At 45.3% G+C, this 25654-nt stretch overlaps 1 protein-coding gene across 2 annotated transcripts in view; it reads left to right on the top strand.

The window, feature by feature from the left end:
• The window catches only part of LOC130119321 (brain-specific angiogenesis inhibitor 1-associated protein 2-like), a 60958-nt gene extending 36895 nt beyond the window's left edge, over positions 1–24063 (top strand). The window contains exons 5-11 of one of the 2 annotated variants that reach the window (XM_056287780.1): positions 2727–2879; positions 8104–8352; positions 13485–13710; positions 16924–17125; positions 17306–17374; positions 17517–17670; positions 21454–21573. In XM_056287780.1, the coding sequence (XP_056143755.1) occupies positions 2727–2879; positions 8104–8352; positions 13485–13710; positions 16924–17125; positions 17306–17374; positions 17517–17670; positions 21454–21522 (1122 nt within the window). In that variant the 3' untranslated portion in view covers positions 21523–21573. Of the gene's footprint in view, positions 1–2726; positions 2880–8103; positions 8353–13484; positions 13711–16923; positions 17126–17305; positions 17375–17516; positions 17671–21453; positions 21574–22865 lie in introns of those variants that run through there. The other variant, XM_056287779.1, reaches the window with a different exon arrangement.
• The last annotated feature ends 1591 nt before the right edge of the window (positions 24064–25654 follow it).

Below are 25654 nucleotides of genomic sequence, written 5' to 3' on the forward strand. Positions count from 1 at the left end.
TCGGTTGAGCTGAGGCTCATGTCTATAACTGAAATAATATGTCCAAGGTTAAAAAAAAAATCAAATCAAAAGAAAAAACAAAGAAATACTGAGGCGTTTTGAAAGTACTCAAGTTGAGCTTAAGTTGTGGAGAAAGAACAGAACAAGGTCAAGCTGTTCTCAGGAGAAAAATGCGTTCATCATCCTTTCATCTCTCGCTCCGTTGCCTATAAAACTTGGCTCGGAGGATTTGTATAATGGTGTAGGTGGATTCTTTCCAACGCTCAGTGTACTAATACACAAGGCCTTTCCTGATAATGTTTATGTTCAGCATCATTTAGCCACTTTAAAGAGTCCTCCACAGTTTGAATTTCAATGAACCGGCCTCATGCTGCTTCTGGCGGTGGAGAAGGAGTGTGCCCTGGTGGCTACTAAATGAAGTGCAGCTGGTTTGTCTGCAGGGTGCAGTTTAGGGACTGCAAGTTTGCAAAACTTTATTCATCTTAGTTAATCTCGCTCTCTCTCTCTCTCTCTCTCTCTCTCTCTCTCTCTCTCTCTCTCTCTCTCTCTCTCTCTGTCTGTCTTTCTCTCTCTCTCTCTCTCTCTCTTTCTCTCTCGCTCTCTCTCTCTCTCTGTCTCTCTCTCTCTCTCTCTCTCTCTCTCTCTCTCTCTCTCTCTCTCTCTCTCTCTCTCTCTCTCTCTCTCTCTCTCTCTCTCTCTCTCTCTCTCTCTCGCGCTCACTGTTGTTCTCCCTTACCCGCTCTGTAAATCTTCCATCCTGGAATTCTGTGTGGGTTGTGGTTTACGCTGTCGTTTACTGAGCCTGTGTTAGGCTGCCTGTTCGGATGCAGCAGGTCAGATGGCATAAAGCAGGACTTTAACCCAGAGAACCTCTACACCCTAACCTGTGCCTCCCCAATTGTCCTACTCCCCGTCCCCAGGTTAAATCACATGATGGTGCTCTGAGGTCTCCTTTGATTGGTTACATAGGATTTGCTGTGCTATCAGAGGATTGCACTTTGTTCCTTGGGTTGCTATTGATCTAGATTTGCAAAGAAACCGGGAGGTGGCTCAGTATTGTCCTTTCATTTGGCGTTTATTAGAATACACTGTTAAAACTCGGAGCAAATCACATCATATGCTAAGTTGAGAAACAACAGCCGGGTCTGACCAGGACCAATATACAATAAAAAGTGTGCAAAATCCAAAGTACTTACACAGGCCAGCACATGAATTCAGGTCGGCGATTGAACTTGAGCCAAACTACATGTGCATTAAAGAGTTTTAACGCCACATCCTCCAGCCAATCCGAAACGATTATTCTCTGTGACCGTGAAGAACTCATGTGCTCAGCAAAACTCTACCATTGATACATAAGTGGCAAAAAATGGATCCCAAAGAGCATTTTGCTGTAACTTGTGCCGTTTACTTTCACCACTACACACTGTGTAACCAAATGGCCTATCTATCAGAATATGAATATTGGGGTGTCCGGGTGGCGTGTCGGTCTAATTCCATTGCCTATAAACACGGGGATCGCCAGGTCGAATCCCGGTGTAACTGGGTATGTGTCCTGGTCGCCGCATTAGCCCCACCTCTGGTCGGTCTGGGCGCCTGTTCGGGGGGGAGGGGGAACTGGGGGGAATAGCGTGATCCTCTCACGTGCTACCGTCCCCCTGGGGAAACTCCTCACTGTCAGGTGAAAAGAAGCGGCTGGCGACTCCACATGTATCGGAGGAGGCATGTGGTAGTCTGCAGCCCTCCCCGGATCAGCAGTGGGGGTGGAGCAGCGACTGGGACGGCTCGGAAGAGTGGGGTAATTGGCCGGATACAGTTGGAGAGAAAGGGGGGGGACCCCCCCCCCCAAAAAAAAAGAACATGAATATTGGTTGTTTGTTGCCCAGCTTTAAAATTGCCTGTGACAACTAAACCAGGCATCTTTAAATCTACTATTATTACTACTTTTTAATTACTTTAATTACGTTTAAATATTTAAATACTTCATATTATATTAGTAGCAAATTGAATGGGATCATGTGTGTTTCTGAACTTTCTCACACAAGCGCACACACACATGCACACTGATACAGAAATACACATTTATACAAGTATTACGCCTGATGCTTGGTAAGAAAGACATCTTCCAGACTCTTGGACTTGGACCACCTGAGGTAAAGGCAAGATCCATAATATTGGCAACAAGATCCATAATATTGGCATGGTGGCCCAGTGGTTAGCGCTGCTGCCTCACAGCAAGAAGGCCCTGGGTTCGAAACTCAAGCCACCCCAGGTCCTGTCTGTGTGGAGTTTGCATGTTCTCCCCGTGTCTGCGTGGGTTTCCTCCCACCATCAAAAACACATGCATGTTAGGGTTAATACTCCTGCCTGTGCCCCTGAGCAAGGCAGTGGAAAGAAGAACTGGAGTTGGCCCACTGCTGCTATACAATAGGATGGGTTACATGCAGAGAACACATTTCATTTTTATGTTTGTACAGAATGACTAATGAAGAGTACTCTATTCTAAATTGGCAACAAATGTTAAGACACACGATGTGGTTTGGTAATTATCGGTGTGTGAATGTGCTTTTGACACACACAACAGAACATTTCACTTTTCATCTGCAGTTGTTAGGATTCTGTTGGCTAATTTTTCCTCATCTTTTTTGCTGTTTGACTTCTCGGTGCGTTCTGCTTATGACTTAAGCGTTCACTCATGGCTGTCCTTTCTCTGTGTCTCTCCTCTGCAGTTTGTGGAGACCATCAGCAGCAAGCAGAGTGAACTGGACACCTTCATCGCTGAGGGATACAAGACGGCCTTGTCCGAGGAGCGCCGCAGATACTGCTTCCTGGTGGACCGTCAGTGTGCCGTGGCAAAGAACAGCAGTGCCTACCATGGCAAGGTACGCTTACGCACACCAACACCAGCAAAAGACGGCTGAAACTACAGGCCGTTAAGGGGCGCCCGGGTGGCGTTGCGGTTTATTCCGTTGCCTACCAACGCGGGGATCGCCGGCTCGAATCCCCGTGTTACCGCCGGCTTGGTCGGGCGTCCCTACAGACACAATTGGCCGTGTCTGTGGGTGGGAAGCCGGATGTGGGTGTATATCCTGGTCGCTGCACTAGCACCTCCTCTGGTCGGTTGGGGTGCCTGTTGGGGGGGGGGGGGACAGCGTGATCCTCCCACGCGCTGTGTCCCCCCGGCGAAGCTCCTCACTGTCAGGTGAAAAGAAGCAGCTGGCGACTCCACATGTATGGGAGGAGGCATGTGGTAGTCTGCAGAGGGGGGTGGAGCAGTGACGGGGATGGCTCGGAGGAGTGGGGTAATTGGCCAAGTACAATTGGGAGAAAAGGAGGGGAGGGGGGGGGGATTAAAAAAAAAACCTACATACCATTTTCTTAAGCAGCGTGGGGAAAAAGTGAGAAAACGAGCTTTGCCGGGGAACATAATAATTAAAAAGTGGACAGCAGGAATAACTTTACTCTGCATTGTAAGCGAAATTGTGAGGGTAGGCTGTTAATCAGGATCTTTGAAGTTGTCAGGGCTAATTTGAATATGGAGGGCCATTTTATTCACCAGATAAAAATGTACGATTTAAAGTAGCATTAACTTTTAATGCGGCAGAATCATTAAAAAAATACCAAAACTCTAGATAATACTTTTCTGTTAGTTATATATCCGAAGCTGTTATCCAACATCGCACGCTCCAGTTTCTTTCCCCCCCTTCCACTCAGAAAATGTGCGATTAAAGTTTGTGTGTTTTCTGTTTTTGGTGTGTCGTTTTATGTTCATTTTATGTGAAGCGTGTTTGAGTACTTTGAAAGGCGCTCTATGAATACAATGGAGGGGCATCCAGGTAGCGTATCGGTCTTTTCCGTTGCCGACCAACACGGGGATCGCCAGTTCGAATCCCTGTAATACCTCTGGCTTGGTTGGGCGTATCTGCAGACACAATTGGCCGTGTCTGTGGGTGGGAAGCCAGATGTGGGTGTGTGTCCTGGCCGCTATGTTAGCGCCTCCTCTGGTCGGTCGGGGTGCCTGTTCGGGGGGAAGGGGGAACTGGGGGGAATAGCGTGATCCTCCCACGCGCTACGTCCCCCTGGCGAAACTCCTCACTGTCAGGTGAAAAGAAGCGGCTGGCGACTCCACATGTATGGGAGGAGGCACGTGGTAGTCTGCAGCGCTCCCCGGGTCGGCAGAGGGGGTGGAGCAGTGACCGGGACCGCTCAGAAGAGTGGGTTAATTGGCCGGATACAATCGGGGAGAAAATGGGGCCCCGTCCAAAAAAATAAATAAATAAAATTGATTATTATTATTATTAAGACAAGACTTTGCAGCACTTCTGGGAGCCATTTTTCCACCTATTTTTTTTTTACTAAATTATTCCGAGGAGGATACGTTGCTATCTAATGGTTTCATGACCTTTTGCATGTCACAAACAAACTTAAGTTCAACTTTACGTTAAAACAGACCTGTTAGTAGCACGTTACTTCAAAGGTATGCAATGGCAACGACTTTACGGGTAATTCTAAACAGGAATGAGGTGATCGACACAACAAGATGAAATACACCTTGAAACACTGTATACTGAAATATTGTATACATATGTCTTGATGCATGCTCAGTAACCCAGGTAAGACGATCAAAGAAGGTTGAATCAGTTCATCTGGATACAATGTTTATTGACAGATACATTTCATCACTCATCTGAGTGACCTCTTCAGTCTAAACTGACTGCAGGTATCCCCACCCTTATAAACAATACAGTACAATACAGTGCCACACAACCGAACCCAACGACCAGTTTCATATGCCAATACGGGTGTGACCACTGATCGTGTGTACTATTCACAGAGGATTAGGGATTGTTGCAATCACAGCATTGTAAGATGGCGACAGAACAGAGCAATATATAATGAACGCTGTTAAGTGCCAGGTGGATTGCTGTGACTTGCACACCGGGGAAATTAAACAGACGCTGGCCAGGAGGATGGCACAACACAGGAGAGCTAACACATCAGGCCAGGACTCCACAGTCTACACCCATCTATAGACCAGGGGCCACTCTTTCAAGGATGAGGATGGGCACATCCTTGAATAGGGAGGAACACTGGTTTGAACGGGGAGTCAAAGAGGCCACCTATGTGAAGAGGGAACGACCATCCCTGAAATGAGGGGGAGGGGGGAGGGGTAAGAGTACATCTTAGTCACCATCTTCCAATGCTGTGATTGCAAACATTCCCCAATCCTCTGTGCATAGTACACATGGCCATCAAACTCCCAATTAATGGTCACACCCATATTTGATCATGAAACCGGTCAGTGGTTTCGGTGGTTATACATCTGTCGCCATCTTACAGTGCTGTGATTGCAACAATCCCTAATCCTCTGTGAATAGTAATAATAATAATAATAAATCAAACTTATATAGCGCATTTCTAACACTCAGAGTCGCTTTACAATAAACGGGGTGAAACAAGACAACAGATAAACATAACACATACGTAGAGGGGTGGATGGGAAGGGGGAGGGGCTACGAGAGGCCACACACGACATCAGCAGTACTCTCCGACTTAAACACATACAAAAGGGGCAAGAAAAACAAACAAACAGCGCAGTAGATGTTGATTTTCTGTAGGGGTTTACTCCCATGGCCCATTCCTCTCCCGAGGTATCCACTAGGCAGTGGCACTATTTAACCCATAGCTGGGGACTGGTTCGTGGGCATCAGGGAACACACACCGGTGGGCCTCCATACCACACGTCAGGGGGCCAGACCTCCACTGAGTCCCTTGTAGTTCAGCCGGGGTCCAAGGTGTACCCAGTTACCGTGTGTCGCCGGCTCGCTGTTGGGGAGGCAGGGAGGGAGTTACGTGCTCGAGCAGCCTGTTCGCATCCCTCTAGCCAGCGGTGAAGGGTGAGAGTGAGACGTGACAGGCACAGAACACTACACCAACACACTGGACGCTTCACAACAACCCCACTTCTTACACAAGAATGTCAGACACACATGGTGCACATGATCAGTGGTCACACCCAATATTTGCGTATGACACCGGTCGTTGGTTTCGGTTGCTCGGCACCGTATTGTACTGTATTATTTATAAGGGTGGGGGATACCTGCAGTCTGAAGAGGTGAGACGTATATGTCAGTAAACGTATCCGGATGAACTTATTCAACCTTCTTCGATTGTGTGCGTGTGTAATACTAATACATGTGTATCCATAATACTGTATTCACATGTATTAGTGAAGCGTGTGTTTTGTATGTGTGCCTACACCTGTTTGATGCCTGTTTGATAGCATATCCTCCGGTAATGGAGCACATCAGTCTCCAGGAGGCTCTGGTTGATGTGCACTGCAAGGCAAAAAGGGTTTCTAGGGGAGGGTGTGTGCATGCGTTTGTGTGTGCGTGTGTGTGCGTGTGTGCATGCATGGAGTCCAGTCATTAATCAAGATTAGGATGTGCGTGGGAAGACTTTACCTTTTCCAAGCTGAAGACCCCCCCCCCCCCGGAGATATTGTGTGTGTGTGTGTGTGTGTGTGTGTGTGTGTGTGTGTGTGTGTGTGTGCGTGCACGCGCACTTAACACAACTTTTCGTGCAGCTCTACCGCTAAAGCAGCAAAAGAGACCATGTCTAGAGGCTGCGAGTCACTGCCGCGGGCTGCTAGTGCGTCTTTTTAGTCTGTCCCTCTTTCGTGCCGACTCACCACACCGCTGTAGCTTTACAAGATGCAGGGGTCAAGGATATACAGTCCGGAAAACATCTAGGGGGCTGAATAGAGCTTAAATAACAAGGAGTACTTGGAAGATTTGCCAGAGAAAATGCTTAAAAGAAATATCCAAACACTGAGCACACCTTTTTTTTTAGAACAGCTACCATAAATGATAAAATGGAAGGTGTTTTATTTTATTTCATTTTTATATCTCGCACTTTACTCCTTAATGGCAGGGCCGTCTTAACAGCATTAGAGGCCCCCGGGCAAAGCAGTGCACTGGGGCCCCTACCTACACAACCACTCACATTTCTGCTCAAAGAGTTATTCACCTGGGGGAAAAAAATTAATTTTCTTTCTATTAAAAATGTGTTGTGTTTAGTCCCTCGTCAGGGCCTAGGGTTACATACATAATATCAGTCTGCTTGCGACAAGGCCTAAATATTTAAACATTCTGCTTGCATAATGAACAAGTCCTTTCTCACATTATACTTCAGTATTTATTCTTAATCCAACCCCTCTACTGCGTGCTGATTCACAACACTGTGAGGCAAGGCCGAGCCTCATCTCTGTCTAAGTCTACATTCTGCAATTTTCACATCTTATATAAACAGCTTATCCATTCACATGTCACAAACTAACAATACCTGGTTACTAGTACTGAATCATACATTCGTAATCTTGAATAACTACTACATGCTTACCCTACAAGTGTTCCTAATGAATCTCAGATTCAGTCTCTAATAACCAATGGCATATAAATGTAACTATCATTGCTATTAACTGTCAAGCGAGTTGAAGTGATGTTAACATATACGCTTTTACGTTATGTAGTGCGTGAGATACGTACACATACATGCACGTGTGGTTGCAGACGTGACTGTGATACTAAATCGGAGGCGAATGCCAGTGTCCACTTATCATAAAAATTGACATTAATATTGTTTATTATCTTTAGTTAAACACATGCTAAATATGCATTTTCCAATAACAAATATTTATAGTTCGGTATAGTATTTATTTATTTATTGACAGCAAGTCACAACATAGATGACTTGCTGTTATATGTACATATATATATATATATATATATATATATATATATATATATAAACTAATTGCTAATGCTAATCCCCATGCTAATCTATGTATTAGATTAGCATGGGGCCCCTATGCTCGTGGGGCCCCCGAGCAACTGCCCAGCGTTCCCACATTTTAAGACGGCCCTGCTTAACGGACAAGTTTTTATGGTGAAACATCTATGGTCAAACAACTAAATCATCCTAAATAAGAGCTTCTGACCCCCTTTTTTAAAATTTTGTAAGTATGTCTTTCTATTCTTAAATTCTTTCCTTCTTAATCTATCCTCCCTCCCTTCCTTTCTTCCCATCTTCCTTCTTTTCACCCAGGGTAAGGACCTTCTTACCCAGAAGATCCCTGTGTGGCAGCAGGCCTGTTCGGACCCCAACAAGCTGCCAGAAAGAGCCATGCTCCTGGCCCAGCAGATGGGCTCTGGAGGGAGCAGCCTTGGTGGCACCAGCCCCTTGCACGCCTCCAAGTCCAACCTGGTCATCTCAGACCCCATCCCGGGGGCTCAGCCTCTTCCCGTGCCCCCAGAGCTGGCTGTCTTCATGGGCAGTGGCCTGGGACATCAAGCGGTAAGTGGTGAAAACGGCAAAGTCGCAATCGTGTATTTGCTCCACCTGTGCACTAAACCAGCTGATTCTAAGCAAGAGCACTCTGCAGCTAGCTAGGAGAAACTAAGTAATGTCCAAATTATTAGCACATCCCACATAATCAGAGTATATAATGTACACTACATACTATTGTGGCATACAAGTAGGTATGTAAAATGCTGTATGCACCACATACTACATATGTTACACTTGGCAGACTCATGTGCAAGCGGAGGTTACCTTTAATTACACCAGAAGAAGAACTTTGTCACTTTGGAGTTAGAAAACTTTGCCGCTTTTGCTTTATGCCTCAATTTAGCCTTAGTTCTTTACTCATTGCGAAAAACTTTTGTTCCCCCTCAATAACATGTTTAAAAAAATACAATTGATTTTGCTGATGCTGACTGCTGCTTCTCCCACTTTGCAGTCCGCTGTATTGCTCTTCCAAGGAAACGACAAAGGCACAAAGAATTTTGGGATGGTTTTGATCATGTAGTGACCATAAGGGCCATGCTTAATTTGTCCGTGTTGTATATGTACATACATCAGAGGAACCTTTTCGACTACGACCCCACCTCTCTTAGCCACCACCAGCCCTGCAACTTTACCGGGATATTGTTCGTCATTTTCATCCGGAACACATTCACCGTGGATCCCGCTGGAGCTTCAATTTCGATAACACAAAACCAATATATTCCTTCTGGTCTTCCATTCCTCGTCCCTCAAGAAAGCCCAGATGGATTGTTGACCACAGTGCACTAGCTCAGTGTTTCCCAACCCAGTGCTCAAGGAACACCTATCCTGCAGATTTTCTTTGCAACTCTGAATAGGTACCTGTTTGTAGTTATTCAACCAATCAGCAATGGATTATGTCAGATGTTGCACACCTTGCATAATTAAGTGCTGTGAGATGATTGGTTGAGTAAGGACAAGCAGAGCTACCTATGCAGGGTTACAATGTAAATCTGCAGGATGGGTGTTCCTTGAGGACTGGGTTGGGAAGCGCTGCACTAGCTAACCTAGCCACGTCGGCTAGCATCAAAACCGAAAAAAATAATCTCACCATCGGGTTATTTAACAGTCGCTCGCTAATCAACAAGGGACTCCTACTTCATGATCTACTGAATGATCGTAAGCTTGATTTCCTATGCTTGACTGAGATATGGCAACAACCCAATGACTTCACAGTTTAATCAAAGTATTCCTCCTGGGTTTGTATACACCTGCAAATCCCATGACACCGGTGGGTGGGTAGCGATACTTTACTGTGGAAAGTGTCTTCCATAACTGTGCCTGTTCATGTTTCATTCGAGTTCATTACCCTACATACAAATCAATGGGCCAAATCCTACCATACTAGCCGCTGTTTATCGACCACCGAAGCCCAATAATGATTTCTTAAACTAACTTTCTGTTTTTCTAACCTTTATATGTTCTTTGTCCCCTAATGTAATATTGCTGGGTGATTTTAATATACACATGGACAATGTCCACAATACTCTCACAAGGAATTTTACATCATGCTTGGACAGTTTTGGATGACAGCAATATATTGATTTTCCTACACACTCCAAAGGACACATACTTGATCTGATTTGCTGCTCTGGTGTAACTCCTCTTAATTGCAATGCATCTGATTTGCCAATTTTCGACCACACGTTAGTGTCTTGCGATGTTAACAGTATCCAAAACAAATTTGTCACGCTCCATCTCGTCCCGTAACATTAAGAATATTGATTTATCTGCTCTTACTAGTGGAATTGATAACCTCCCCAGCAAAGACAATTTATCCACCCCAAACAAATTGGTCTCTCATTATTACAATGATGACTTTTGTAGTCTTTTAAATGATCATGCTCCTTTAAAAAACCGGTCTGTTTCCTTTACCCACTCTGTCCCTTGGTTTACACTTGCACTACGCCAGCTTAAAGCTAAAGGCCGTCGCTTGGAATGCCTTTACACGAAAACTGGCCTTGTTGTTCATAAGACATGTATAACGACTTACTTCATTATGAGGCGGATCTGTCCACAGTAAATCATCTTATTATGCAAATTTAATTAGATCGGGCAAAGGGAACACTAGAGCCTGTTTTCCATGGTAAACTATTTTACGGCCGCTTGCATTACAATAGTGAAGCCAATTTGAATAATTTTCGCCCAATCTCAAATTTATAATTTCTTTCTAAAACACTTGAAAGAACAGTTGCATTTCAGGTACATGCTCACTTGACTAACAACAATCTGTTCGAGCAGTTCCGGTCTGGTTTTCGCTCCATGCACAGTAAGGAGACAGCTTTGGTGAAAATCACTAATGATCTGTTGATGGCAGCTGACTCTGGGCTCTTAACCATACCTGCCCTCCTTGATTTGAGTGCAGCCTTTGATACCATCTCACATAACATCCTCTTAGAAAGATTAGCTTCCACTGGAATAACTGGCACCCCGCTTGACTGGTTTAAATTATATCTCTCTGGCCGCGCTCAGTTTGTCCAACTTAAAAATTTGAGATCACAGTCCTTCCCTGTTACTACCGGTGTTCCCCAGGGCTCTGTATTGGGACCCCTCCTTTTTATTATTTACCTACCTCATAGCCACATTTTCAGGAAATTTGGCATTCAATTTCACTGCTACGCAGATGACACCCAGCTTTATCTATCCACCAAGCCTACCTCCACTCTTCTACCCACTTCCCTTTCTGACTGCTTAATAGAAATTAAATCCTGGTTTTCATACCACTTCCTCAAACTTAATAGTGATAAAACTGAGGTCCTCCTAGTAGGCATTAAATCTACTATGGCCAAACCTGACTATTGACAATTGTATAGTTCCTCCATTGCCTCAGGTTAAGAGTCTGGGTGTCATCCTGGACAGCACATTATCTTTTGAAGCTCACATCAACAATGTTACTCGGTCTGCATACTTCTACCTGCGCAATATTAATCATCTTCGGCCATCACTTACACCTAAAAACACAGCCATACTCACTCACACCCTGGTCACATCCTGTATTGACTACTGTAATTCTGTCCTCTTTGATCTTCCCATCAAGTGTCTTCATAAACTTCAATTGGTCCAGAATTCAGCTACCCGTATCATTACCAGAACTCCTTCCATAGATCATATCACTCCTGTTCTTCAGCAACTCCATTGGCTCCCTGTTAAATACCGTATTGACTTCCAGATCCTGCTCCTCACCTTTAAGGCCCTTAATAACCTAGCTCCTTTGTATCTTTCCGAACTCCTTCACATCCACACGCCCACCCGCACTGTCAGAGCCTCTTCTGCTCTCCAACTCACTACACCATCGGCCCACTTGACTACCATGGGAACTAGAGCCTTCAGTCATTCTAACCCCCGCCTATGGAACTCTGTCCCACAAGAAATTGGCAACATTGATTCTCTTTCAACCTCCAAATCCCATTTCAAAACGTACCTGTTCAAACTGGCATATTCAGTCTGATCCATGCTTCACTGAGTTTTGTGCAGATGATGATTTTATATTTATCTGTTTTATTAACTTTTTATTGTCTACCCTGCTTTGTTTTGATTTTATTCTGTCTGATACAGTGCTGCTTGTTTTTTACTGTGTTCTGTAAGGTTTCCTTGTGTGCGCTGAAAGGCGCCCACAAATAAAATGTATTATTATTATTACCTTTCATATACCAAATTTTCATACTAAAATGTGCATGCTTCTAGTACATAGTTTGAAACAATCCAGATGCAGCTCCACTCAGTGAAATCAGCCGGTGTAGTGCATGGGTGGAGCAGTTTTCCAGTTTTGTCCCTTATTTTCTGTTACTTCTCAAAACTGCACTTTTTATGCCGACCACATAAACACAGTCAGGTGGAAGCCAGTGTGGATCCAGATTAAAGACTTCACATACTGTAGCAGAACTGCTGAAATGTGTTTCCAGGCTTCCCTTTTGTCATCCCAAAAAGGAACTATATGCTATTAGGCTCTGAAGTTCCTTCTGTTCTCTCGCTGAGAAGAGGATGAACTTCTTCAAGGATCTGTGTTTAATTTCCCTCAATAGTGCTGCTCTGAAGGACTTAATGAGCTAATTCTTACCTTCAGCTAGGGGACCTCTCACTCCCTCTGTGGGACCGCGAAACAAACAAACATCTCTCCAGCCTCTCTTTAACGATGGCACTTTTATTAATGAGCGAAGCTGACATTTCAAACTAGGCAGGAAAGGACAGAAGAGTTTTCAGAGATGAGCTCTCTAAAAGTCATTTCTGCAGTGTCTGCCTTGTCAGAGTTTAAGTTTTTACTGTCATACATTGTGTCCGTTTATGTGATTAATCATTCAAAGGAACAGTTTGGAAATTTTGGAGATTATCTCTCTTTTGTAGTCACTGCTACATTAGGTACGTTTAATTTTCACATTCATCCATCATTTACTTCACATTGGACATGCAGCTCCAGCTTTCCATGTAGGATTCTATGCAATAATGGGGGACAAATCCACAATAATCATTCAGTGCAAAAAAAAAACACCATGGTTTAACCGATGCTAACATGACGCTACAGTAGTCTTCATAGAGAATTCAAGCAGTCGTTTTAAAAATGTACCATTTTCTATGGTTGGTTATGGTAGTTTCCTAGCATACGTCTTCCTGTAATGCAGTCTATAAACGATTACCAGCAAGAGTCACTCCACCCCAGGACAGCAAAGCAAACACTAATAGGAAATTTAGCAATACAATTGACCATAGATATTTAAAATAATCACTCATATTCATTAAGACGGACTGCTTTGGCATCATGCTAGCATTGGCTGAACCGTGAATTTTTTTTTGTACTGAACGAAGATTGTGGATTTGTTCCCCATTACTTTCATTGAACCCAAAATGGAAAGCTAGATCTGTGTATCCAGTATAAAAAGGGTGGATGACTGTGACTGTGAAAATGAAACCTACCGATGTACTACACCAGTGAGCGGTGAGTATAAAAATGGGGATCGACTTGGGGATTGAATGGGAACTACTCCTTTAACCACAACACATCATATCGAATGCCTCAAGAAGTCATTGCTGATATTATCTGCCACAGAATTTTTTTTTATGTTACATTTCTGTTCGAATTCATATTCATGTCTCAATGTGTTTTTCAGAGACTGATGGGACCAGATGGCATGTCCATGGTCAACGGGACGACAGGGGTCCATGGGGAGGAGTACTGGACTGATGGAGGGAGTGTGCCCCAGGGGCGACCCTCTTCCCCTCAGAATCAGGCCCAAGGCCAGACCCAGGCCCAGCCTCAGAGACAGGTCAGCGAGGTCTACTCCAACACCCTGCCCGTGCGCCGGCCTGCCCCCGCCAAGAATAAGAACCCTGTGGGTAAGTCATCCAAACACTCCCAGAAAGTTTAATCAGTTCATCTGGACACATCGTTTAGTAGGAGAAACGTTTCATCACTCATCTAAGTGACTTCATCAGTCTCCGCTGATTGTAAGCTTCCCCACCCTTATAAACAGCACAGTTGAGTAATGACCAAAACTGGCACAGTTGCGTTGCAGTCGAAACCAGCGGTCAGTTTCATGTACAAATTGCCGTGACCATTACCTAGAGTTGCAATGGCGATGTGGGCTACTCACAGAGGATTGGGGAATGTTTGCAATCACAGCACTGTAAGATGGCAACAGGTGTACGCTTAGCCCCCCCCCCCCCCCCCAGTTCAAGGGTAATAATAATATAATAACTTTATTTATATAGCACTTTTCTAAAACAATGTTACAAAGTGCTTTACAAAGAAATAAAACTAGACAAGGTAAAAATAAGTTAAGACCAAATAAGTAAGAGTAAAAATAAAAACAGTATAAATAAAAAGAAATATCAAACATTTGTGAAAGCTTTCATAAAAAGAAACGTTTTAAGACGAGATTTAAAAGAAGCTAGAGACTTGGTTTGTCTTAGTTCATCAGGAAGATAGTTCCATAGTGTGCGGGTTCTAACAGCAAAAGCCCAATCACCCTTTGTGACAAACCGATGATCGAGGGGGCATATACCAGGTCAATAAATCACAAATGTATGTAGGAGCAAGACCATTTAAAGCCTTAAAAGTGAGCAATAACGTTTTAAAAGCAATTCGAAATATAACAGGGAGCCAGTGTAGGGAGGCAAGCACAGGAGTGATATGGTCATGCCTCTTTGTCCCGGTAATGAGCCGAGCAGCAGCATTTTGTACCAACTACAGACGGTGGAGGGGAGCCCTTACTGATATCAGAATAAAGTGCATTACAATAGTGAAGCCGAGAAGAGATAAAAGCATGTACAATGTTTTGCAGATCGGCAATTGATAAAAATGATCTAATTTTGGAGATTAGCTTGAGCTGAAGAAAGCATGACTGAACAACATGTTCAATTTGATTATCAAAACTGAGGTAAGCATCGAATATTACCCCGAGATTCCTATCAGCCTGCTTAAGACTACCTGACGGACCACCAAGACAAAACAAAAGGGCTGATGGAATTTTCAGGACAGAACAAAATGACCTGACTTATCGTCATTAAATTTGAGAAATTTTTCAGACATCCAGGATTTAATGTCAGAGAGACAAGTTGTGAGATTTGCTAGGGTGCCAGGATCTGTGGATTTTAGTAGCATGTATAAATAACTGAGTGTTGACAGCATAAAAATGGTAGAGCACATCGTGATTTTGAATGACCTGGCCAAGGGTCAGCATGTATATAGAAAAGAGAAGGGGGCCAAGAACTGAGCCTTGAGGGACACCACAACTCAACTGAGCCACCGAGGAGGCAGAGTTACTCAGAACAACAGAGAAAGTTCTGTTGGTGAGGTAAGAGCATAATAAGCTAAGAGCCAAGCCCTTGATGCCCACCCAAGTCTCTAAGCGATATAAGAGGATGTTGTGATCGACTGTGTCAAAGGCAGCACTAAAGTCTAAAAGAACTAAAATCAAGCAGTCACCTCTGTCTGCAGTCAGCAGTAGGTCATTAGTGATCTTAACTAGAGCTAGAGGGACGGTCATTGCTCTTCACATAGATGGCCGCTTTGATTCCCCATTCATACCAGCATCTCTCCCTATCAAGGATGTGCACATCCTCATCCTTGAAAGAGTGGGCACTAGCCTGTAGATAGGTGTAGACCTGGCCTGACACATTAGCTCTTCTGTGTTGTGCCATCCTCCTGGCCAGTGTTGTTTGGTTTCCCCGATGTACAAGTCATGGCAGTCCTCCTGGCACTTAACAGCGTACACTATATTGCTCTGTTTGTGCTGGGGGACCCGTGTTTTGAGGTTTGAAAGCAACTCAGATGAAGGGTTTAGAAAATATGCGTCTCAACTGTTCCGGTACTCCCACCACATACAGAATCACCACTCGTTTATGCTTAGGCAGCTGTTGCCCTCCTCTCTTCGATCGGCTGGTGCACTGTTTGGGCATCTCCCTGGCTTTGACAAATGCCCAGTTAGGATAACCACACTTTACCAGGGCCTGTTTAATGTGGGATTTCTCCCCTTCCCCGGCTGCTGTGCCGGTGGGGACGTTGTCTGCTCGGTGGTACAGCGTCCTGATGACTCCTAGTTTGTGTTCCAATGGATGATGAGAGTCAAACCTTAAGTATAGAACAGTATGTGTTGGTTTACAGTTAACCTCAACAATCAAATGTCCCCCATCAGCAATTGCAATTTCACAGTATAAGAAGGCTAACCTGTCATTTTTCACATCCTCCCTGGTGAACTTGATGTGGTTGTCCACAGAGTTAATGTGGTCGGTGAAATGTGGTACGTCCTGAGATTTAACTTTAACCCAGGTGTCATCCACAAATTTGAACCAAAGAGAAACCATTGTTTCATCCCCCTCCATAATGATGTTCCTCACCTTATCCACAAAATCCAGTGTTCTGAATGTGATGTTCCTTACGGCCTCCCAGCGGGTTAAGAATAGATACCAGAAACTTAGAGATGTTATAGGTCACTAAGTTTATCATACTAACAATAGGCTGTAATGGCACATCCTGTTTATGTATCTTAGGTAAACCATACAGATTAGGTGTAGCTTCCCCTGGGTATAATCTATGGTACAAAATTCTGTCAGTAGCACTGTCCTGTTCGAGCAGCTTCAGACGATATATCACATTTTTCTTCTAACCACTGCCTGGATCTCGTTTCAGGGGCTCATAAGTATGTATGTTGCTGAGTAACGTCATAACTTTCTTTCATCCAAACACTGGCCGAGTTTTATGAGGGACAGAGGCACACATGAATGAAAGATTAATCACAAGATGAATGGATTGAAAAGATGGTATTCTTTCCCTGCCCCAGTGCTATTCAATATTACATTAAGAAGTAATTGGTGCTAAATTTGGCATTGTGTTGATTTGAACCTTCATCAAAAACGTGCAGTTATGGCATAATGTTAGATAGATAATGCTAAGGAAACTAAAGTTACAGTATTAACAGTGGATTACTAGTAATCATTTAATTCTTATTCTTCAAGCAAACTTCCATTCTTTTTATTCTGGCAATCAGTGAAACTTTCATGCTGTTGTTCACAGAGCTAACCATTGTCTTTTCAAATCCATTGTTGTAGGAGAGACACGGACCCTGCCCAGGTCCAGTTCCATGGCAGCAGGGCTGGAGAAGAATGGCCGCGCCCGTGTACAGGCCATCTTTTCCCATGCCGCAGGTGACAACGGTACCCTGCTCAGCTTCTCTGAGGGCGACGTCATCACCTTGCTAGTGCCTGAAGCCCGCGACGGCTGGCACTATGGAGAAAATGAAAAGAACAAAATGTGAGGATCCCTCGGGTCATTGGGTTTTGGGCACATATCCGTATCACAGATATTTGCTTAGTCTGCCCACATATGGACCATGTTTATGTCATATGACCAACGTGGATGATGACTGCCAAATGTAGGCTTATGGATTGTGCGTGGATTGTGAGTCAGACTTTCTCCTATCCTTTTTATTAGGCGTGGATGGTTCCCATTCTCCTATACCCGTGTGCTGCCTGAAAGTGACAGCGAGAAGCTCAGAGTGAAGTAGGTTTCCTGGCCTTGGGCCCATTGGGTGCTTGCCTATAAGGGGTTAATTTGGAAGAAAGTCTACAAATCAAATTGCTGGATGAAATGTGCCTTTGTTTTGTGTGTTTGTGTGCTGATTTGTGTGCTGTTGCCTCTTCAGCCTGCACCATGGGAAAAGCAGCAGCACAGGGAACTTGCTGGAGAGTGACATGTCCGTGCCCATGCCTGATTACGGCCTGACGGCCCGCCTGCTGGCACAGAGCCTAGCACAGACCCGCCCACGCCCCTACAGCATGGCAGGCTTTGCCACACAGGTGGGCACAACCTAGCATTTGTAGTGTCAGGGTGACAATAAACTTTATATACTTAATTGGTTTGATTTATAGCACCCGCCTGGTTCACTGTGTGTGGCCCAAGCAAATATGAACAGCGCTGCAGTGGCTCAGGGGACTTTTGATAAGGTCCTGCTGCCACCTGCTGTTCATATCTTAACACGGCAGCCTTGTAGGGCTCACGCAGAAATTAAAACCCTGTCCCTTCCATACCTCTCAGCCTGCCATTGAGGATTACGACAGTCGCTTTGCCACAAGGTAAGTCCCTTTTCTGCTCAGCGGACAGAGTAATGGCCGGCATGACCGGTGCCACTGTCTGAGTAAAGTCATGTGACTACATTGAACGAGAGATGGAGACTAAGCTCTCTCAATTACAAGGCAACAAAGGGAATCTTAAGACTTGAGTGCCATTTCAAAGGACAGAATCCCTGCTCTAACACATACTTTTAAGATGAGTGACTGCCAGACTTGCATCTTGTCTACTTTGGGGCAAAGTTACCATAGTAGAGACCTACACGGGCCTCGAAACGAGGCGCAGTCACTCAGGCTAATAAACTAATGCTAACCGCTACAGCAGCTGATGCTGCGCCGCTTAACCTGCCGACGCATCACATTTGCACAGTGTTTCCTTTGAGTAGATTTTATTTCTTGTGTCCCCTCTGTCCTTTCTTCCTTTTCTCTCGCTTGCTTTGCCTTTTTATACCTCCTCTAAGTGACACACCCACTCTGTCAGTGTTAGCGCCTCAGTTTACTTTCAGCAGCTCTTGGCCAGGGTATCTTAGCTGTAGTCCTATCAGGACCTCGCTGAATTTGTAGGTTTGTATGAGGTTAGGGACAGGGATTGTGCATTTGTCTAGTTGGGGAGTTGATCTTTGTGTGTGTGTGTGTGTGTTGTGTGGGTGTGAACCAGAGAGGGACATAGAGAAGTGGCATAGGGTTGTATGTGTTTATGTGTCGGTGTTTGGTGCAATACATGTCGTGACACTAGACATCACGCTGACCTCATTTTGATCATCCCCGCTTGCGCGCCCGGGGCTTCCGGCTCCGGCGCCAAGTCGTTTTACATTATCTGTCTGCTATGAATGTGTTTTTTCTGGGTCAGGGTTTTCAACCAGCACCATTCCCGCAAGGTGTATTCACCCCCGACTGGCTTACCTAAACACAAGACCCACCCCATTCCCCCTCCTCCCTGCCCAAAGGAGATGGCTCCCGTTACCTCATCAATGGCAACCTCACACCTTTATTCTGCTTTTGAATGACCCAAGGTGTAAAATTGACACCCCCCCCACCCCCCACCCCACCCCCCACCCCCGTGGATAAAGAGGAGGATTCCAGTTGATGAGGGAATCGGGAGTCCACTCTACCTGGTTGTGGCGGGTGTGTTTGGAGAGGTAGCTGTATTTGGGAGGAAGTAGAGCCCTTCAACCCCTCTTACGCTCCTCCCAAACTAAGCCCTGGCTCCTTGTTCCTGTCTTGTCTTTCTCCATTTCTCTCTGAGTGTGTCCGACCTGGCAAGCTTCCTTCTCTCTTTGTTCCACAGCGACAGTCCTGATGGCAAATTGATTTCGACTGTGTGAGAACAGACATACAGACAGACAAAGACAGCTCCGGATAGCACAGGGGCCTCTTCCTCCCTGTCTTCCTCCTCCTCCTCCTCCTCCTCTTTGCCCTGCCCCCACCCTTCCCTCTTAGCCTCCCTCCTGTCCCCCTTGTCTCTACCCTTCTTCTTCTTCCTCTCTGCCTCCCCCCACACACCCCTTCTCCAGTGGAAGAGGCCAGTTTCATCCCTCCTTTCTGTCCTCTCTTCCTCCCCGGGTTCCTCCTTCCCTCCCTTCGTCCAACCCTGGGGTGCTGCTGCCGGTGGTGGTGTCGGTGTGGACAGTAGCGGTTGGTGGGTGGAGGATTGCACTGAGCGGGAGAGCCAAAGCGGGGCCTACCTGCTCGGCATGCAGCGATACGGACACTGAATGCTCTATCTCTGATCACAAGTCCGCCATCATGGACTAACCTGTCAAGAGACTGCCTTTGCTACTGCTTGTCTTTCATGCATGTACATGGTTGTGTCATTTTGTCGAACTAAAGGACATTTTCATGTACTGTACAAGTGCCAAAAGACTTAAATGTCGTCGTACTGAAGCCAGTGGCTTAATGGCCTTTGTGAACACATGTGGACAGAATATTGCCAAGCCCAACCCCGTGATCCCATACACACACGCACACACACACATGCACACAAACACACACAAGACAGACACACACACACACAAACACACACAAGACAGACACACACACACACACGTGCTCGCTCCAAGCTTTGTTCACAGTAAGGCTGTGCAGCAGATTACCATGTTCTTGCTTTGAGAGATTTTGTCGGTTGCGCTGTGCTTCCCCGTGTCAATGCTGAACGTGATTTCCTATTTCCTGCCCAGAGGGTGTGTGTGTGTGTGTGTGTGTGTGTGCGTGCGTGCGTGCGTGCGTGCGTGTGTGTGTGTCAAATTTGCCTTACCTCATGACTTTTTTTTTCTATCGAACACGTAGTTAATGTGAAACAGAACTGACACCAAGTTGAGTATCGGTGATAAGGTCGTCTTCGGTCCGCCATATGACCGTGTGGTCCGGCCCGGGCGACCCCCCCTCCGCCCCTCCCGCCCCCGCAGTCCGTCAAAGTGACGCGACTCTAGAGAGAACAAATTTGGGTTTATTTCTTGTTCAGAATCCAAATTTTTTGGACTTTTCTTTCTCACTGAGCGAGACCGGTATTCTCGATCTTTGTTGAGTCGATGACATCACAGCTTCGTTCTAAAGAAAGCCGCCGTCTTTTGCAGCTCTCCGTGTTATTTATGACTGTATACCCTGAGTGGCTGTGTAGTTGTTTTTTTTTCTTTGAGAACTTGTTTATTGTCCTTGTAACCACAGAATATCTCCAGAAACGAAGCGAAAATACTGCTTTAGTTGAGTTGTTTTATCTTTATGCATGCTGTGGAGGGATGTCGGAAATGTGACGCTAAAAAAAATTGACCTTGAATGTACGGTGACTTTTTACAAAGTTATTCTAAATAAAACATATATCTATATATTAATAAACAGTTTGGTGTGATGGGGAAATCTGTTCTGCTTAGTGATATGAACTTTTTGGGTTTTTTTTTTTAATCTTCTGAATTTCCTTGAGTTTCTTCCAAAAACTTTGCCCCCCCCCCCCCAAATTATATTTTTGTGACTCATTCAAAGACACAGCTTTTGTCCCCGAGGATGCTACATCGTCAGTCTCCATCCCCGACCGCTCCCGAACATCCCCTCTTAGTTCACCCCACCCGACCGCCTGAGCCCCCGCACCCATCTCCAGTCGCCATCCGCTGCATTTGTTGTGCCCTTGAACGTCGCATCAGCGTGTGTGGCGGCGCATTTGTGTTGCGTGTGCACCGTGAATACTCAGTCCTCTGCCTGCCTGCTCGTATTTTTCGTTGTGTAACACGTGTGACCCTTGCTTCTTCTAGGAGTTGTGTTTTTGGGTAACAGTGAGAGCAGCGGTGTGTGAATGGACAAAGTGGTGAAGCTCCAGCAGACACATTTAGACTTCCTTTTTTTTATTATTATTATTATTATTTTGTGCAAACATCTACTGGTGTGTGCAAACATCTATCGGGCCTCCGCTGCAAAATGCCCCCTTCGAGGTTGTTATGAAAGAAGTAGCATGAAAAATGCATTTATATATTGAGGCATGATGAGCATGAAATGTGCACTTACGTCTGCCATCCTCCATCGCAGTTACAGTTAATAATCAACCAGCAGTTTCTTCATTTCACACCAACTAACCAGCAGCGCCGCCGCCTGTAAGAACTGTGACCCATGCATGACCTAACTGATAGATGAACCATTCAAACCCAGGGGTTGTCTTTACCTTCCAGTTTGGGTCCAGAATTGTCCCGGTTCTGAGGGAACAGGACCTCCGTAAGTCACCAGCCTCCTTCACTGTTCAGCCACCAAGCTCTCTCTCTCTCTCTTGCTCTCTCTCTCTCTCTCTTCCTCTCTCTCTCTCTTCCTCTCTCTCTCTCTCTCTCTTGCTCTCTCTCTCTCTCTCTTCCTCTCTCTCTCTCTTCCTCTCTCTCTCTCTCTCTCTTGCTCGCTCTCTCTTTCTCTCTCTCTCTTTCTCTCTTGCTCTCTCTCTCTTTCTCTCTTGCTCTCTCTCTCTCTCTTGCTCTCTTTCTCTCTCTCTCTCTCTCTCTCTCTCTCTCTCTCTCTCTCTCTCTCTCTCTCTCTCTTGCTCTCTCTCTCTCACACACATACTCTTTCTGTCTGGATCTCTCCGCTGTCATTGGCTGTCTGGCTGCAGTAGGGTGCTGGTCTTCTCTGTCCTTGGACCTCCGTGGACGAGGCAGCATTTGGGCCTGCCAGTCCAGGAGGCCTTGGGATGTGAAAGATGTTACTTTTCTTGTGCATCATCGACCAGAGAAGACACTAACCGTGTACGCATGTTTATTTACAAGGATGTTTTTATTTAATTTTTTTGAGTGTGTGCTTTTTTTTCTTTCTTCCCCTGACAACAGACCTTTACCACAAACATGGCCGACATAATTCCGCCTTTTCTTGGTAAGGTGATGATGGGTTTGCACCACTGCCGGTGTTAAAAAGCCACCTTTCTGTCACTTTGGTTTCAGTCTGTGATCACGTATCGGGTTTCAACAGTGCATATAACACAAAGCAGGCGTTCTTCATGTTTCAGTCGCACAACTACAAAGAAATGATTTGACTGGGGGGGTCACAACGGCCCCTAAATCACCGTTAGCCTTGGTTAGCCAGTTAGCATCTCGTGGGTCTACCGGCGACAGAAACATGAACGACAGCATCTGTGTTGTGTTATATGCAATGCTGAAACGTAAAATAGTGATCACAGAAAGAATCAAAGGCAGGAGAAGGTTGTTTTTTTTAACATTGCATGCACAGCCAATCTTTACCCTACCAAACCAAAGCGGAAGTAGATCGACCACGTTTGTAAAAAAGATCTTCAGGGTCACTGCATGCTTGCTAAAAAAAAATCACCATAGATATTGCAGCTGTTGGTTGAACTTAAGGAAGAGAGATTTACATGGCTACGTTACAGTTTTTGTGCGATATTTGTCCTGTTCAAGCTAACTGTCACTGTTCCTTGCCCTCCGTCCCCTACTTCTCTCTGCCCACAGTGACCGCTCCTTGGAGGTCTTCCTCCGGCCAGCCTTGACCGATGACAGAGCCACACCTATCTACTACTAGCGGCCTGCGACCCCCCCCCCCCTCGTCTGTTTATGGGCCCTCGTCTGATGAGAGGCGAGAGAGAATGGCAGCCATATAGTTTGATTTGAGTTGTATGATATTGTCGCATCTCATGTTAGAGGGCCCCAGGACGGAAGAGTCGTGTGAATAATTTCAAATAAAGAAGAAACACCTTCATGATAGGATCCTAAGCAGTTACTTTGTGCTGTGGCAGTTCACGGCAGTTCATATTCAAGTCCTCGCGTTTTGCCAGGATGTCCCGATGTTGTGGAAGTGTGCTTCTACAGTTCTACAGGTTGATATAGAGTATCTGGCCTCGGTATTCAAAATATTAGTCGGGTAGTTGTTTGCATTCGCTCAGTAGGCTGCAAGCGTGGATAAGCTACAGCTAATAGATGTCGTGAGCAATGTTGTCGAGCAGCTGCTAGCTGCATCCTTCACACATTTAGATGAATTCTGCTGTGGAATTAACCTCCTTCTTTGTCACGCTACACTGTACATTACACTTGAGGACTGTTCAGACTGCCTAAAAACGACCAGCGAAGAGACACTCTGGTGGTCCTCGGACAGTTGGTCCACCTGTCTAAAAAAGGGTTTAAAACTAGAAGATGGACAGACGTTCCGGTGTATAACCTGCATAGTAAACTGCATCACAGTATGAGAGAGAGAGAGAGAGAGAGAGAGAGAGAGAGAGAGAGAGAGAGAGAGAGAGAGAGCGTAGTTTGGATACTGCAGAGCATTGCTAGAAATGGACAATTGAATGCTAACATATAGCTCTGGTTTTCTTAAATACAGCGATATACAGTATATTTGTTAGTTGTAATACAGTATACCCAAACTTCTAATACGGGGACTGTGCCTTCTACTTTTCTTTCTTTTTTTTTGGACCAGGCATCATTAGCCTCTATTATTTATTAGCTTTGAGCTAAGTTCATCTTATACACTGGGTTAAGCAAAGGGAATGTGCTACCGTTCAAATTGTGCGCCTGTGTATGCACACACTGTGTTATATCAAATGTCGCTGAAATTGTTTTTATTTCTTTCCAACATGAATTTTGTTCCCCTCATAATTTTGAAAATACTTATATACCCATTTTACGCTTAAGTTGCATTTCTGCTGAAATAATGGCCGCCCAAAAAGTGGGGTGGGGTGGGGGGGGCACCAAAAAAAAGCTTCTGCTCCTACAGCTTCAGCAACTCCTTGGCAGCCCAGTAGCCACGATGACGTGTGGTCCTTATATAACCTTTGAGGGAGTCGTAGCCGATGGAGTAGCGTCGTTGTCATAATCTTTTATTTATTCTTTAGCAATATTTTACTTTCAGCCGGGAGCGAAGCTTAACGCCAGGACGTTTAGCCACTTTACTGGACGAGGATGAGATTGTATTTAGGTCCCTAATAGAAAAAGTAAGAATGTGTGGGGATGTATGTGGAGAGAAACTGCGCCACCTAATTTGTATTCTATCGATGATGAAAAAAACCCCCATTTTTTCCGTTTGTTAATATCCCCCGTCCACAGGTATCCAGTGTCATCGTGGCCACGTGATTAGCCTATATAATTTGCTCAGTGTTTCAAATGCGTTTTCTACATTTTTATATATTTTCACACTGTTCATTTGTCTTCTTTTTTTTTGTCCTGTTTGTATTATATATATCTGTGCTGTACAGAGGAGGAGAATCTGTGATCTTGTGCAAAATAAATCTCAATGGGCACACTATTCTTATTTCACTTGTCCCGTTTTGTATGTGTTGTGTCCAAATGTGTGTCCGCTTTATTTGAACCCTGACCTCTTGACGAACGTCAGCGGGCGTCGGAAAGAGGCACGCAGGCCAGAACCTGCCGCTTCGGTGGGTCCTCTCACTTGGGGCTTTAACACAACCCAATGGGGCAATCTCCAAAAACCATAGTACCTCCTTTTCAAAAATTGAAAGCTCACAGAACAGTCCCACATATCATTTATTTTAGGTTAAATTCTAGTATGTTCTGAAAAGGAGAAAAGTCCAGCTTCATTTGGGAACACTTTCTCTGCGGATGACCCAAAACGTGCCGACCAGCTGTAAACCAGGTCCTGCAGGGTTTACAGCCACAGCTGCGTACAGATTTGTGGCTTTGTGTTTTGGTTTTTTTTATGGACGATATTTAAGACACGTCTGACTCAACTGGGAGTTTCCCATTTTCAAAACGGGGGTAAAAGAGTGGTTTTTGAAGGCTTAAATGATTGCCCCATTTGACTGTAGTGAACCCCAGCGAGAAGAATCAGCCTGGCGTTTCTCAAACCTGAAGCCATCGCTGAGGTTTTTGAGTATGCTGTTAAAAATCATATGTGGGGGGGCGTCCGGGTGGCGTGGTGGTCTATTCCCTTGCCTGCCAACAAGGGGATCACCGGTTCGAATCCCCGTGTTACCTCCGGCTTGGTCTGGTGAACCTACAGACACAATTGGCTGTGTCTGGAGGTGGGAAGCCGGACGTGGGTATGTGTCCTGTTCGCTGCACTAGCGCCTCCTCTGGTCGGTTGAGGTGCCTGTTCGGGGGGGGGGGTAGCATGATCCTCCCACGCACTACGTCCTCCTGGTGAAACTCCTCACTGTCAGGTGAAAAGAAGCGGCTGGTGACTCCACGTGTATTGGAGGAAGCATGTGGTAGTCTGGCAGCACGGTGGTGCAGTGGTTAGCCTCACAGCAAGAAGGTCCTGGGTTCGAGCCCTGGGGTAGTCCAACCTT

This window comes from Lampris incognitus, chromosome 10 (assembly GCF_029633865.1).
Source record: "Lampris incognitus isolate fLamInc1 chromosome 10, fLamInc1.hap2, whole genome shotgun sequence".
NCBI lineage: Eukaryota > Metazoa > Chordata > Actinopteri > Lampriformes > Lampridae > Lampris > Lampris incognitus.